Source organism: Neofelis nebulosa, chromosome 5 (genome assembly GCF_028018385.1).
Source record: "Neofelis nebulosa isolate mNeoNeb1 chromosome 5, mNeoNeb1.pri, whole genome shotgun sequence".
Taxonomy (NCBI): Eukaryota; Metazoa; Chordata; class Mammalia; order Carnivora; family Felidae; genus Neofelis; species Neofelis nebulosa.
In genome coordinates this window covers 43,976,441-43,991,290 of record NC_080786.1, presented here as the reverse complement: position 1 = coordinate 43,991,290, position 14,850 = coordinate 43,976,441, and the positions used below count along the sequence as shown (strand labels likewise).

Sequence of the window (14,850 nt, the reverse complement as noted above, 5' to 3'; positions counted from 1 at the left end):
TATTTAAGTTATCAGTTATTCCTCATTTTGCTTAATTTAGAATAATGAAACCTGCAAAATATATCAATTAGATGCATGGTTCTTAAAATGTAGCCCTTGGATCAGCAGCTTCAGCATCACCCACGGACGTGTTAGAAATGCAAATTCTTGGGCCCCAACTCCTACCTACTGACAGAAACTTTATGGGTGGGGCCAGCAACCTATTTAACAAACCCTCTCCATCATTATGATATTTGCTTAAACTTGAGAACTACTGGATTAGATGCTTTTCTCATCTGTGGCTTCATAATGACAGCCTCATTTTATTATTCAATATGAAGAAAGATACAACCTCTCTTGAAAATGAACTTTAATGATTCTTACCAATGACTATAAATTAGAATTCCCTGGGAGTTTTTCAAAATTGTTAAAACCATCTTTTTAATGCTCAGGGCAACCTCCATAAATTTTTATTTAATTGAAACCTAGCATCACATTTTCTTTTTAGCTCCCAGTGTAATTCTAGAGGTTTAGATAGTGAGTTAATTATTCAGAATGCCCACACTGCTAACGGACTACATGTGAAAATCACTGTAGTCAGAAGAAACAAATGTAAAGTTGCGTTACAAACTGATACTGGTGATTTTTTTTTTTTTTTGAGTCAGTACTATCTATACTCATTAAGATATTCCTTTTGAGTTTGCAATTTTACATTTTGGAGGAGTTGAGAGTATCATCTATTAGTAATAGCAGTGAGAGAAAACCTCCTGCATTTACTCTCCCCTGTTATTCAAGATGAATCAGGGACTTTTCCATCCTAGAGCAGCAACCACATTCTCAGTCTACCGTGCCCAGGAACGGCTGTAATTATTCATACATTTGAGAGCTCACACATATGACTCTTGAGAGGACTAAGAAGTAGTTAGTGGGGAAGAGCAGTGCAAAACTTCAAGGACTCTGTGTTCAGCTCTTCTCCTTCCAGCCAGGGACTACTCAGGGAGTGCTGCATCTAACAAGAAGTCTCAGAGACACTCCAGACACATAAAGAGGTGGGCAGGCATGAATGGGTCTTTCAAAAATTAAATAAACAGAGTTGGCTCTGGAAAATCTGGGAGATCACCATGTAGTGGGACATCAGATAAACCACTTTCCAAATATTATTTCCCAAATTTTACAGCTATGAATGGATTCATGTATGGGAATCAGCCTGGTCTCAGTATGTGCAAAGAAAAGTCAGTCGTGTGGTACTTATTCAGCGCTGGAAATGAGGCTGATGTACACGGGATTTACTTTACAGGAAACACATATCTGTCAAAAGGAGAAAGAAGAGACACAGGAAACCTCTTCCCTCAAACAAGTCTTACACTCTTCATGAAGCCTGATGCTCAAGGTGAATTTCTTTAAAGTCAAGACAAGTCTCTATGGAATCGATTCATGTCAGTCATTTTGGTTTTCAACCCTATGTTGGGTGATGAACTCATTCCTTCTCTAAGCCTCCCAAGTTCCCTTCCTTCCCTTGAAGAGTATGTCTGGGCCACTATTAGCTAAGTATGGGCCAGACAGGTCCATTTCCTGCTTGTTGAGGGTGGGGGTGTGACAAATGAAGAGTAGATTGTGGTTTCTCCCACTTCCACACAGTAGAATCCTCGAGATGTCTTTTTTTAAGTTATGATCCTTTTAAAGATGGCTGAAAAATCAGACTAAAAAGGGAATGACTTCCATAACAGCTCTGCAGTTAAACTTTTTGTCATCTCTTTGTAGCCTACATGTCGTGTTGGCTTGTTGGTTGTTTGCAGTTGAGTGTCCTCTACTAGAACTATAGCCATGCGAATTCAGAGATACCTGCAGGTCTGGTTATGAATGAGCAAAACAAACAAAAACAAAAAGAAAGCACTTTAACCAAAATGTGAAACACACTAACTTGCTTCAGGCTTTATTTGGTTCATTATATGCCATTATAACATAAGACAAGTCCAATGTCACCTCTTTCTTTATTCATTAGACAAGTATAAATACAACAGTGAAGAAAAGATGTAAAAGTGTCCTTGTGAAGTGGAAATTCTAATGCAGGGAGACAGACAACAAGCGATTTAATATGTGTGTGTATGTGTGTGTGTGTATACACACACACATGTATACACACACACATATACATACACACACACACATATATATACACACATATGTATATAAAACTAAGTGGTTTGAGCAAATAGGGCAGAAAAAGGGGCTGACTGATGGGGGAAGGTGAGTAAACATTTTCTGACGATTAAAGGGAAGCTTGAATGAATTGAGAACATGGACTATGTGGATAATTGGGGGAGGAGTGTACAAAGTACACTTTGTACAAGTACAAAGGCCCTGAGGCAGGCACATACTTGACTTCTTCTGAGAATAGCAAAGAGGCCTCTGTGACTAGAGCAGAGTGAGTGGTAGGTGATGTGATCATCTAACTGAGGCCACATTGAGGACTTTGGCGTTGATTCTGGGTGAGCTGAGGAGCCATAGAGGTGCTGAACAAAGGAGTGACATGCTCTCTTATATACCATTTCAGGGACATTTGACGTTGAGTGCTTAACAACCGATCACTATACAGGAGGCATGAAGCAAAAATACACTGTGAACACATGCAGGCAACAGGCTGAGCAACCATGGTCCTCCCAGGGACGGCGGACCTACTACATCGCGGCAGTGGAGGTGGAGTGGGATTATTCCCCAAGCAGGGAGTGGGAAAAGGAGCTGCATCACTTACAAGAACAAAAGTAATTCTCCAGATTTTGATTCCTAAGTTTTTCTTTTTTTTAGTTTTCTCTTTCAGAGAATTAAGAATTACACTCAATTGTAGAAAAACAAATAGTTGCATTAAATAACAACAGAGCAGTAACAAAATGCTTCCCCTGATCCTTTCCTCATTAATTTCTGTTCTTGCAATTTTATCACAGGAAAATCTCCACCTTATTTGATTCTTTATAGTCATTCATCTCACTTTCTTTTCTGTTGGATTGTCTTTTTATATTCATGTGCCCATATCTTGCTATTGACTTTTAAACTTAAACAAAAATCAATGCCTAAATTCAAAGCTAAAATGTTATTTTCCTTATCAGCCATTTGCTGCGTATCTTATCTTTCCTTCAAAGATTTCCTTATCACTCTAGTAATCAGTTATTTTACATTCTTTAAAAGATTTTTTTTACATTCATTTATTTTTGAGAGTCAGAGCATAAGTGGGGGGAGGGGGCAGAGAGAGAATGAGACAGAATCCGAAGCAGGCTCCAGGCTCTGAGCTGGAGCACGGAGCCCAATGTGGGCTCGAACTCACAAACCATGGAGATTATGACCTAAGCCGAAGTCAGATGCTTAACTGACTGAACCACCTAGGTGCCCCAGTTATTTTACATTCTTAAAACTATTTTAAGAATATTTTAAATTCTTGAGGGCAGTATAGTAGACATGATCTCTGTCCTCCAAGAATTTATAGGGAAAATATGGTTCAAAACCGCCAATAACATGTACATGATGGATGTAAAAAGTATGTTCATTGTGAATAAATGTAAGTAAATGATCATTATTAGAGCTTCAGAAACTACATTTAAAACAGTATCACCTGACACTTCTTTTAGACTTTTCTAACCACTTTTCCCTCTATCACCTCATACGCCATGTACTAACCTTTCCTGGAAAGGATTTGAGAGATGGGGACGGGCATGTGTTCAGATCTGGGGTGTACAAAATGACTGGTAGCCTATAGCTAAGCAAAGGTTAGCTGGTTAGTTTGACTGCAGTGTAAAGTAGTAAAAGGTTACTTCAAGTGATGGTGAAATAGTCAAAAGGCTGAAGGAGCCATGAAGAGTCAATGAAAACGTTAGATAAAGGGAGTGGCTGGGAACACTGGGCCACTTCAGTTCTTATAAACCAGACAAAAGTAATGAGAGAACACTTCACTGATGAAATACGGGTGCAGAATTTTAGAACTGTAGAGACACCTTAGATATCATCTCATCTCATACCTCATTTTAGGGATGAGGAAACTGAGGCTGCAACCGGCAATAACTAGCTGGAGGTCATTATCTAATGGAAGACTCAAGGCCAGCACTCAGATGGCTCCACTCCCTTTTTGCCACCCCTATCTATTTCTTTTTTTTAAATTAATTAATCTTTTATGTTTTTAATTTACATCTAAGTTAGTTAGCATATAGTGCAACAATGATTTCAGGAGTACATTCCAGTTTTTTTAATTAATCTTTTATTTTTTAATTTACATCTAAGTTAGTGCAACAATGATTTCAGGAGTAGATTCCAGTGATTCAACCCCTATGTATAACACCCAGTGCTGATTCCAACAAGTGTCTTCCTTAATGCCCCTTACCCATTTAGGCCATCCCTCCTCCCACAACCCCTCCAGCAACCCTCTGTTCTCTATATTTAAGAGTCTCTTATGTTTTTCCCCCTCCCTCTTTTTATATTATATATATTGCTTCCCTTCCCTTATGTTTATCTGTTTGGTATCTTAAATTCCTCATATGAGTGAATTCATATGATATTTGTCTTTCTCTGACTAATTTCACTTAGCATAATACCCTCCAGTTACCATCCACGTGGTTGCAAATGGCAAGATTTCATTCTTTTTGATCACTGAGTAATACTCCATTGTATATGCATACCACCTCCTCTTTATCCATTCATCCATCGATGGCATTTGGGCTCTTTCCATACTTTGGCTATTGTTAATAGTGCTGCTATAAACATTGGGGTGCATGTGCCCCTTCAGAACAGCATACCTGTATCCCTTGGGTAAATTACCTAGTAGTGCAATTGCTTGGTTGCAGGGTAGTTCTATTTTTAATTGTTTGAGGGACATCCATACTGTTTTCCAGAGTAGCTGCCCCAGTTTTCATTCCCACCAGCAGGGAAAAAGAGATCCTCTTTCTCTGCATCCTTGCCAACATCTGTTGTTGCCTGAGTTGTTAATGTTAGCCATTCTGACAGGTGTGAGGTGATATGTCATTGTGGTTTTGATTTGTATTTCCCTGATGAAAAGTGATGTTGAACATTTTCTCATGGGTCTGGTAGCCATCTGTATGTCTTTTTTGGAGAAGTGTCTATTCCTGTCTTTTGCCCATTTCTTCGCTGGATTATTTTTTTTGGGTGTTGAGTTTGAGAAGTTTATAGATTTTTGGATACTATCCTGTTTTCTGATATGTCATTTGCACATATCTTCTCCTATTCCGTCGGTTACCTTTTAGTTTTTCTGATTGTTTCCTTTGCTGTGCAGAAGTTTTTATTTTGATGAGGTCCCAATAGTGCATTTTTGCTTTGGCTTCCCTTGCCTCTGGAGACATGTTGAGTAAGAAGTTGCTGCAGCCAAGGTCAAAGAAGTTTTTGCCTGCTTTCTCCTCTAGGAATTTGATGGCTTCCTATCTTACATTTAGGTCTTTCATCCATTTTGAGTTTATTTTTGTGTCTGGTGTAAGAAAGTGGTCCAGGTTTATTTTTCTGCATGTCACTGTCCATTTGCTAAAGAGATTGTCTTTATTCCATTGGATATCCCTTCCTGCTTTGTCAAAGATTAGTTGGCCATATGTTTGTGGGTCCATTTCTGGGTTCTCTATTCTGTTCCATTGATCTGAGTGTCTGTTTTTGTGCCAGTACCATACTGTCTTGATTACAGCTTTGTAATACATCTTGAAGACAGGAGTGTGATTTCTCCACTTTGGTTTTCTTTTTCAGGATTGCTTTGGCTATTCAGGTTCTTTTCTGGTTCCATACAAATTTTAAGATTGTTTGTTCTAGCTCTGTGAAGAATGCTGGTGTTACTTTGATAGGGATTGCATTGAATATGTAGATTGCTTTGGGGAGTATTGACATTTTAACAATATTTGTTCTTCCAATCCAGGAGCATGGATTATCTTTCTTTTTTTGTGTGTCTTCTTAAATTTCTTTCATAAGCTTTCTATAGTTTACAGTGTATAGATTTTTCACTTCTCCACTTATGTTTATTCCTAGGTATTTTATGTTTGTTGGCGCAATTATAAATGGGATTGATTCCTTGATTTCTCTTTCTGTTGCTTCATTATTGGTATACAGGAATGCAACTGATTGCTGTGCATTGATTTTATATCCTGTGACTTTGCTGAATTCATGGATCAGTTCTAGCAGTTTTTTGGTGGAATCTTTTGGGTTTTCCGTATATAGTATCATGTTATCTGCGAAGAATGAATGTTTGACTTCCTCCTGGATGATTTAGATGCCTTTTATTCCTATGTGTTGTCTGACTGCTGAGACTAAGACTTACAATACTATGTTGAATAACAGTGGCGAGAGTGGACATCCCTGTCTTGTTCCTGACCTTAGGGGGAAAGCTCTCAGTTTTTCCCCATTAAGGAGATATTAGTGTTGGGTCATTCATATATGGCTTTTATGATCTCAAGGTATGACCCTTCTATCCCTACTTTCTTGAGGGTTTTTATCAAGAAAGGATGCTGTATTTTGTCAAATGCTTTCTCTGCATCTATTGAGAGGATCACGTGGTTCTTGTGCTTTCTTTTATTGATCTGATGTATCACGTTGATTGTTTTATGGATATTGAACCAGCCCTGAATCCCAGGTATAAATCCTATTTGGTCATGGTGAATAAGTTTTTTTAATGTAGCGTTGGATCTGGTTGGCTAGTAACTTGTTGAGGATTTTTGCATCCATGTTCATCAGGGAAATTTGTCTGTAGTTCTCCTTTATAGTGCACCCCTATGTATTTCTAAATTATTCTTTATTGCTGGAATGTGAGAGTGATATTAAAAATTAGCATAATTACTTAAATAAAAACTATATTCAAGATTTAAAACTCAACTTCCACTTTCATTAAGACAGATACTAACCTCAGATGTGTGTGTGTTTTGTTTAAGTGTTTCAAATGCATTTTTAGATAAGGAAGAATTTTACATAGGCTCGAAGTACAAGAAAGTTGTGTATCGGCAATACACCGACAGCACGTTCAGAGTTCCAGTGGAAAGAAAGGCTAACGAAGAACACCTGGGAATTCTAGGTACTCTAATCATCAGGGGTGGGGTAACGATGTGGTGCTATGTACATTAAAATACATGTCCCTGGGTTTAATTTCCCAGTTCATAGATCAAAGGTATTCAAATGAAAGTAAAATTTATGCAATAAAAACAAGGAGCCTATACGCACTAAAGAATATGGCATAATAAAAATATTGCTTGTTTCTCTCATGAACAATTTATTATTAGACATTGAGAAAAGAAAATTTCTCCCTCTTATTCCACCCCTCATCCCACTCCCAAGTCATCGCTATTTGCTTTAAAATTGCCATGTGAGTAATGCCAAGAAAAAGAAATGTAGATGTAGACCAGGAAATATAGGAAAAAGTGTTACTGTGCACAAGGCATGGGAAAAGTTGCCTTCCATTTTTCAGGAACCATTTTAAATTTTTTAAAAATCTTTATATATTTTTGAGAAAGAGACAGAGTGAGAGCAGGGGAGGAACAGAGAGAGAGGGAGATGCAGAATCCAAAGCAGGTGCCAGGATCCAAGCTGTCAGCACAGAGCTCAATGTGGGGCTTGAACCCACGAACCATGAGATCATGACCTGAGCTGAAGTCAGACGCTTAACAGACTGAGCCACCCAGGCGCCCCTCAGGAACCATTTTAAAAGAGAATGTCGAAGAGTTTGACCAACACTGCTCTTGGGAAGTTTCTTGAAAATCATCAAGGGCAGGGGACATCACTCCCAACCCCACTCTATGTCCATACTAACAGAGTACCCTGGGATTTGATTACCCTTAGCCCCTGGAATAAGACACCCAAGGGGAATGGCATTGTTGCTGGGTCACAGAAATTCTCTAAGCAGCAGACAAGCTAAGATTGGCTAGAGAGGGGGTGGAAATTGGAGGGGTAGACCCACTCACCCTTCTAAATGCAGTACTGCCATCAATTCACACTCAGGAAGTTCTGGAAGCCCAACTGCTGAGAAATGAGAGCAAGTGCTGCACAATGACTTCTGGCCAGGGTAGGGTCACAGCTGGCTCACCAGGGTTAGGCCACTGTCCTGCAGGGGACTTTCAGGCCAAAACCTCCAGTAGCACTCTTGATGAGAGATGCATCCCTGGTTTCCATCTGTAGCGGCAATCATTACTAGTGTTTTTATTCTGAATCCTCTGAGGCCAGATATAAACCTAACAGTAAAGTATGAAGCCACAATGGAGGGGGTGGGGGACACAGACTCTGGCCTTCATGCTAAGAAAGCTACCTGGTCTTTGCTTCTATTACCGAGTTAGAACCTCCAATCTGACAAGCATATAAACCACTCTTCTTTTTTGCTCTTTCCAGGTCCACAACTTCATGCAAATGTTGGAGAAGAAGTTGTAATTATCTTTAAAAACATGGCCACAAGGCCTTACTCAATACATGCCCATGGGGTGAAAACAGAGAATTCTATAGTTACTCCAACTTTACCAGGTACTCATTGGGGGGGGGGGGGGGGGGTGTTGCATTTCATGCATTTTAGTAGACCTTACAGGCTTTCCACAAATGACTGTTATCAGAGAGGTATTCCTTCCAAATGAGTGTCTTGAGAAAGTGAAGGAGGTGGTTAAGAGAGTATACAGAGATGCGTATCTGTGTGTATGTCTCCATGCACATGAGAGGGGAGGGGAGATGAGGGGAGGGAAGAGAGGAGGGGAGGAGTGAAAGAAGGGAGAGAGGGAGGAAGGAGGGAGGGAAGGAGAGAAGAAGAGAAAGATCCACAGGAGAAATGTGAGGAAAAGATCTGAGGATACTGGGCATCTACAAATACTCAAGGCTGAGTCAGCAGAAATGATCCCTCCACACCAAGACAGCATTTACTACACTTGTGTGTGGTTGAATGCTTCCATGCCTTGTATCTGAAGGCAGGATCCTAAGGGCAGAGACTGCCATGTGACATTTTAAAGCCTTCAGTTCTAGCCCCATATCTGGCATGTACTAGGAACTCAATAACTTTAACACAGTGTAAAAGCCAGAACAGATGAAATACATGTGTGTTTTTACTTTAATGAAAAAGTATATTTTTCTTCTATTAGTTGTAAAGTTGGCTTTCTTGGAAAGTGCCATTTCTTAGTAATCTAACAGTTCCCAAATATGTCAAATGAGTGAGAAAAAAAATGAGTGAGAAAAAATAAATTACTCTATGAAGTTGCTCAGGTCAGTTTAGGGGAATGGAGATAAAAAGCCCTTCCCTGTGAGTGTCACATTCTTCCAAAAGAAATAAACAATAAAATGTATACATAATACCAAGCTGTGAAAAGTGCTAAAGATTACAGCGGATGAGAGAGAGTAACAAGGGTGCTATTTTAGGTAGGGTGGTCAGGAAGTCCCCTCTTTGAGGAAGCGCCAGTGGTGAAGATACCTAAATGGTAAGTAATGAGCCACAGGGACTTACTTATAGGGGAAGAGCACCCCAGGTTGTGAGATGGTAAAGGGCTTGGTTTGTCTGAGAAACAGCAAGGAGGCCAGAGGCCAGAGCAGAGCAAACGGGGGGACAGAATGTGACATGATGAGATCCAGGGAAGGCAGGGGCCAGATGCAGTAGGAAGAAGGGGAACCTCAGAGGCCAAGGTTAGGACCTTAGATTTTATACTATTAACCATGTGAAGATTTGAGTCAGAGAATGATGATCTGATGAACACTTTGTAAAGGCCTCTTGTGGCTGAAGTGTAGGTAAGTGACTACAGAGGAAAAGGGCGGAATCAAGGAGCAATTAGAGGGCTATTGCCATAATCTGGGTTAAAAAAATAATAATAATAATAAGGCTTGGACCAGGGTGGAAGCAGCTGAAGTGGTGAATTGTCATATTCGGCTCTATTTTAAAGGTGGTGCTAACAGCCCCTGCTGAAAGATTGGGCATTAGGGCAGGTTAGGGAAGGAGGAATCAAGGACTGTACCAAGGTTTTGGGCATCTACCATGAGTGGCAGAGCAGGTTGGGGAATGGAGAAGAGGAGGAAATATTATTTTGGGGCTTATGAGAATAAGAGCATAGATGAAGAGACAATATGTTCAGGTGGTGAATGTATGCCATATTGTCAGTGAAATGTTCTGCTTAGAAAAAGGGTGAGGAGGTAGGGGCAGGTAGGATGCGGGACTTGAGGAAGACGGAAAGAGTCTACTGCATCCCTTGAGACCATCCCTCCTGTCCCGCTTGATTCCCTAGAAAAGGCTTGTCAGACTCTGGCTAACTAAAGTCTGCCAGCATGAATATGTAATGGTGAGGTCTGTATAAATGGAGTGGACAGTGGGTGGCCACAGCTGAAAGTCAGGGTCTGGTGAGCAGTGAGACAGCAATCCCTGAGGTGACTAGAAGCTGACATCAGGCTGGAAAAGAGCCCAGTGCAAATGGAAGAAGGTAAAGGTCTTGGCAACAGGAAGGGTAGAGTAACTGGCTATCTCCAAAGTGTCAAGGTCCAAGGTGTGGTGGTGTCCTGTATGTGACAGAGACGTGACAGAGCAGCGTATTGTACGACAGAATGAGACAGACCAGAGACGAGGTCACGAAATCTAATGGCTCCTCACCAGAAACTGTGGAATTGCTAGGGATGATAGTGAAAAAGGAGAAAAGGAAGGCCAGGGTGAAGCCAAGGGAATTACTCAGGGCAGTCCAGATACAAACACAGAGACGTCTTGGGGAAGGGTCTTACACTGCGGGAGATCACTTGAGAGTTGAAAACGGTGTTTTACAGAAACATAGTTCAAGCTAAAAAAAGATCTGTTCCAAAGTTCCCCCAAATTGTGATATTGGTATTGCCACCTCCTGGCTTGGCAGTACATGTGTGTCATGGCTAGTTAATTCATAATTGACAAAGAAAGTCTAAAAGTCATGTCAGTAAGTCTATGTAAGTCTATGTCTTACAGTTTGTCTTTAAACTAAATTCCTGAAAATAATTGAGTGCCATTGCTTTTTAAAACTACTTACCTTGACATTTCCAGTTTCTAGGTCACTCGTTCTCAAGACTTAGTGTGTGTGTGTGTGTGTGTGTGTGTGTATATATATATATATATATATATATATATATATAGCCAAAAAAACCAGATACATTAACATTTGATTAATTTAGGTGAAACTCACACGTACATATGGAAAATCCCAGAAAGATCTGGAGCTGGAACAGAGGATTCTGCTTGTATTCCATGGGCTTACTATTCAACGGTGGATCAAGTTAAGGTAAAATTTAGATCCTCTGTGTTTTGTACAAATCCCCCAAATAGACACACAGTTGAAGGAAGATGAGATTACAGTTTTCCTATGACCCAATTCCATCTTAAAGTCCCAGGAAAGTAAGTAAGCTGCTCTCTACAATTTACTTTGGTTTCATTTTTTGGGTTGTTTCTTTTTAAGGATACAGTTATAGCTGTATCAACACTATGACTGCTGGTTATGGGTAATGCAGAATCAAATACTAATCAATACAGTATTTTATTTTCCTTCTGATATAAGAACACATTAAGCTCAAAGAACTGAGGTACGTGATTTCAGAGCTCTATTACTGCCTGGTAATAAAAATGTTGATCTCAGGAGTCATTCCAGCACAATTAAGGCTATGTGATTAAATATTTCAAAGCCAACAAACCGCTCAACAACTGCAAAACAGAACTTGTTCCAAGATTCTTTCGTAGAATTAAATCTCGAGTCCAAATCTCTCTCCTGAGTTCCAGACCTGCCCATACACCAGCCTACTGAACGTTACCAGCATGTCCCGCAGGCACTGGAAACACAGCAACTCTAAAACGGAATTGAGATTCTTCTCCACCTCTTCTTGTGTTTCCTGTTGCAATAAGTATTACCATGAGTTACAAATCTACTCATTTGTTCAAGCTAGAATGTTGGGCAGGAAGTGTCTGATTCTTCCACCTGGCTCACCCAGGTGATTCACCCACCTACATGTAGTTCAGTCTATTCCTTCTGTCTCCATAGATCATGTCCTTGTCATTCGTTTGACTACTGCAGTGGTCTCCCAGGCTCCAGCCTCTTCCTCCTTCAATCCTTCCTTCACTCCACCACTAGGATGACTGGCCTAAAATGCAAATATATTGCCATTCCATGTTCAATGTTCAATGGCTACCTATGACCCTTGAGATAAAATCTAAAATTCCTGAACACGATACAGCTCAAAGGCCCTTCCAGACCTCACAGGCCATTCCTGACACCCAGGCAAATCAAACTTCCCATAGACTAAAGTCAATCATGGTCTTCTTCCTCCATGTTCATTAGCACTTCATGTACCTCCATCACAACAAGTGATCCATTTCTTCTACCCTCTATTTTCCCTACTGACTGAGCTCCTGGACGGCAGGGGCTTTGTTTGATTATCTCTGGTTATTTAAATACTGGCACGGTGCTTGCCAGATGGAATAGGCAGACAAGCACTGTTTATTTGGGGTTCTTTTAAATTGCCACATACGTACATACTGCTCATTAGCTGAGCCAATATTTGGCCTCTGCACACATTTCTGTTACTTCAGCATCACCCATCCGACCTGCCTACTACTCACCATTCATCCAGTTTAACTACAAGTGGGAAGTGACTGGCCTGACAGCACCACATTAGTCCACGTCTACTACTTAAATCAGTCCTTCTAAATTCCTGAGGTCCCAGTTCTCTGAAATGCTGACCTACATCACAAAGATGACTGAAGTTTTTGCTTGTTTGCAGGATCTTTATAGTGGATTAATTGGCCCACTGATTGTTTGTCGGACACATTACATGAAAATATTCAATCCTATAACGAAACTGGAATTTTCTCTTCTGTTTTTTGTTTTTGATGAAAATGAATCCTGGTATATAGATGACAACATCAAAACATACTCTGAGCACCCTGAGAAAGTAAACAAAGATGATGAGGAATTCATAGAAAGCAATAAGATGCACGGTATGATACATTGTTTTAAACCCCATTTTTCCCTTTTTTTCTTTCAAATAAAATTAGTTTGGAGACTATTCATTTGTTTCATTTTATTTTTTTTATTTATAAAAAAAATTTTTTAACGTTTATTTATTTTTGAGACAGAGACAGAACATGAATGGGGGAGCGGCAGAGAGAGGGGGAGACACAGAATCCGAAGCAGGCTCCAGGCTCTGCGCTGTCAGCCCAGAGCCGGACGCGGGGCTCCAACTTAGGGACCGTGAGATCATGACCTAATCCAAAGTCGGACCCCTAACTGACTGAGCCGCCCAGGTGTCCCAATCATTTGTTTCATTTTATAATAAACCAATTCTGCCTCACTCTGTGAGGTAGAATTCTGTTCAAAGCAAAAAGGGGACTCTCTGCAAAACCATCTATTAACTTCTCTCCCAATTCCAAAGTGTCATTCCCTTTTAAATTCACAATTAGGATAAAGGCTTTTGGCACTAAGTGACTAGAAGAGCAGTGCGACATTACTGACCTTTAAGTATTCATTTCCCCATCTGTAGTGAAGTAATTCCCATTACCTCAAAAAGATCCCATACATTAACCTAGTAATCATATTTTCAGTGAAATAACTGTTGATTTAAAATATCCCAAAAGGTAGGGGCACCTGCGTGGCTCAGTCGGTTAAACATCTGACTTTGGCTCAGGTCATGATCTCGTGGTCCATGAGTTCAAGCGCTGCATCGTGCTTTCTGCTGTGCACACTGAGCCCATTTCAGGTCCCCAGTTCCCCTCTCTCTCTGCACTTCCCCCACTCATATTCTCTCTTTCAAAATAAATAAATAAACTTAAAAAAAATGTTTTAAATAAAAAATCCTGAAAGGTAAAAAAAGTCATGTGCTTTCCTCAGCTATTAATGGAAGAATGTTCGGGAACCTACAAGGCCTCACAATGCATGTGGGAGATGAAGTCAATTGGTATCTGATGGGAATGGGCAATGAAATAGACTTGCATTCTGTACATTTTCACGGCCACAGCTTTGAATACAAGGTAGGAGTGATCCACGGTCTTTATTCTTGCTCTTTTGGAAAATGTTTGAATACAAATAAAGAAAATATATCCTCAGGAAGACTAATGAAAAGTTAGAGGTTTCAGGAGACAACTAAATTATTTTCAAGGAGTGTGGCACACAGCAATTTCAATTGCTGTTACCACCCTTTGTGACACATTGGGCTTCTCCTTGGATTTACAGTTTTTAGTGGGTTTTCATGGAGTTCTGCTCACATATTCCTGGGCAAGGCATTCAAATAGAATTGTTGGCAGAGAGGTTAGGAATGTTCATATAATGATGAATCAGAAAGTGGAGACAAGACTTTATTGTAACCTTTACTTATTCTAATTTCTGAATCCTAAATGGCCTGAAGTAAACGAGAAGATCATTTTGGTGTCATGCAAATGATTAGGTCCCTAGGTCTCAATGCTACTTCTACTTCTCACCTGGCGCTGATTTCAGCAGGAGTCAATAGCTCCTTTTTCTTACTTTTGAGTTAATGTAGAAAAGTCAGAAGCTACCACAAAGCCCATTGCAGAAAAGGCCATTTTGTTATATGTACTTTGGTTTACATAGATGATATATTCCTATTGGACTTTCAATTCTGTCCCTACAGAAATACCCTCCAAGTATCTGTGTCTAATCTAGACTCTACCTGAACTTCCCCTGGTTCTGGCTTCTCCACTGGCCTCCTTTTTTTTTGCTCCCTGCATTACCCTCCTTGTCATAAAGTTTCACAGACCAGCTAATCTAGAATAGGTCCAGCAAATGTGAGATTAGGACTGAAGTAAGGCCAGAGCTAAATTCCCTTTTGTCACTCAAGTGCTCTGATAAAAAGGCAAACCAGAGTTGAAGTGTAAGAGATGCCAGGTGGTCCTAATGGATGAGTTCACTCTCATCACATTTTCCCTTCACACCCACCAAA

General features: G+C 40.2%; 1 protein-coding gene across 5 annotated transcripts in view; it reads left to right on the top strand.

Annotated features, from left to right (window-relative positions):
- CP (ceruloplasmin) overlaps positions 1-14,850 on the top strand; it is a 72,241-nt gene that overhangs the window by 41,061 nt on the left and 16,330 nt on the right. For all 5 annotated transcript variants that reach the window (XM_058730163.1, XM_058730165.1, XM_058730162.1 and 2 more), the window contains exons 11-17: positions 1,157-1,369; positions 2,534-2,741; positions 6,879-7,018; positions 8,323-8,451; positions 11,083-11,189; positions 12,679-12,895; positions 13,785-13,924. In XM_058730163.1, coding sequence (XP_058586146.1) covers positions 1,157-1,369; positions 2,534-2,741; positions 6,879-7,018; positions 8,323-8,451; positions 11,083-11,189; positions 12,679-12,895; positions 13,785-13,924 — 1,154 coding nt within the window. The remainder of the gene's footprint in view (positions 1-1,156; positions 1,370-2,533; positions 2,742-6,878; positions 7,019-8,322; positions 8,452-11,082; positions 11,190-12,678; positions 12,896-13,784; positions 13,925-14,850) is intronic.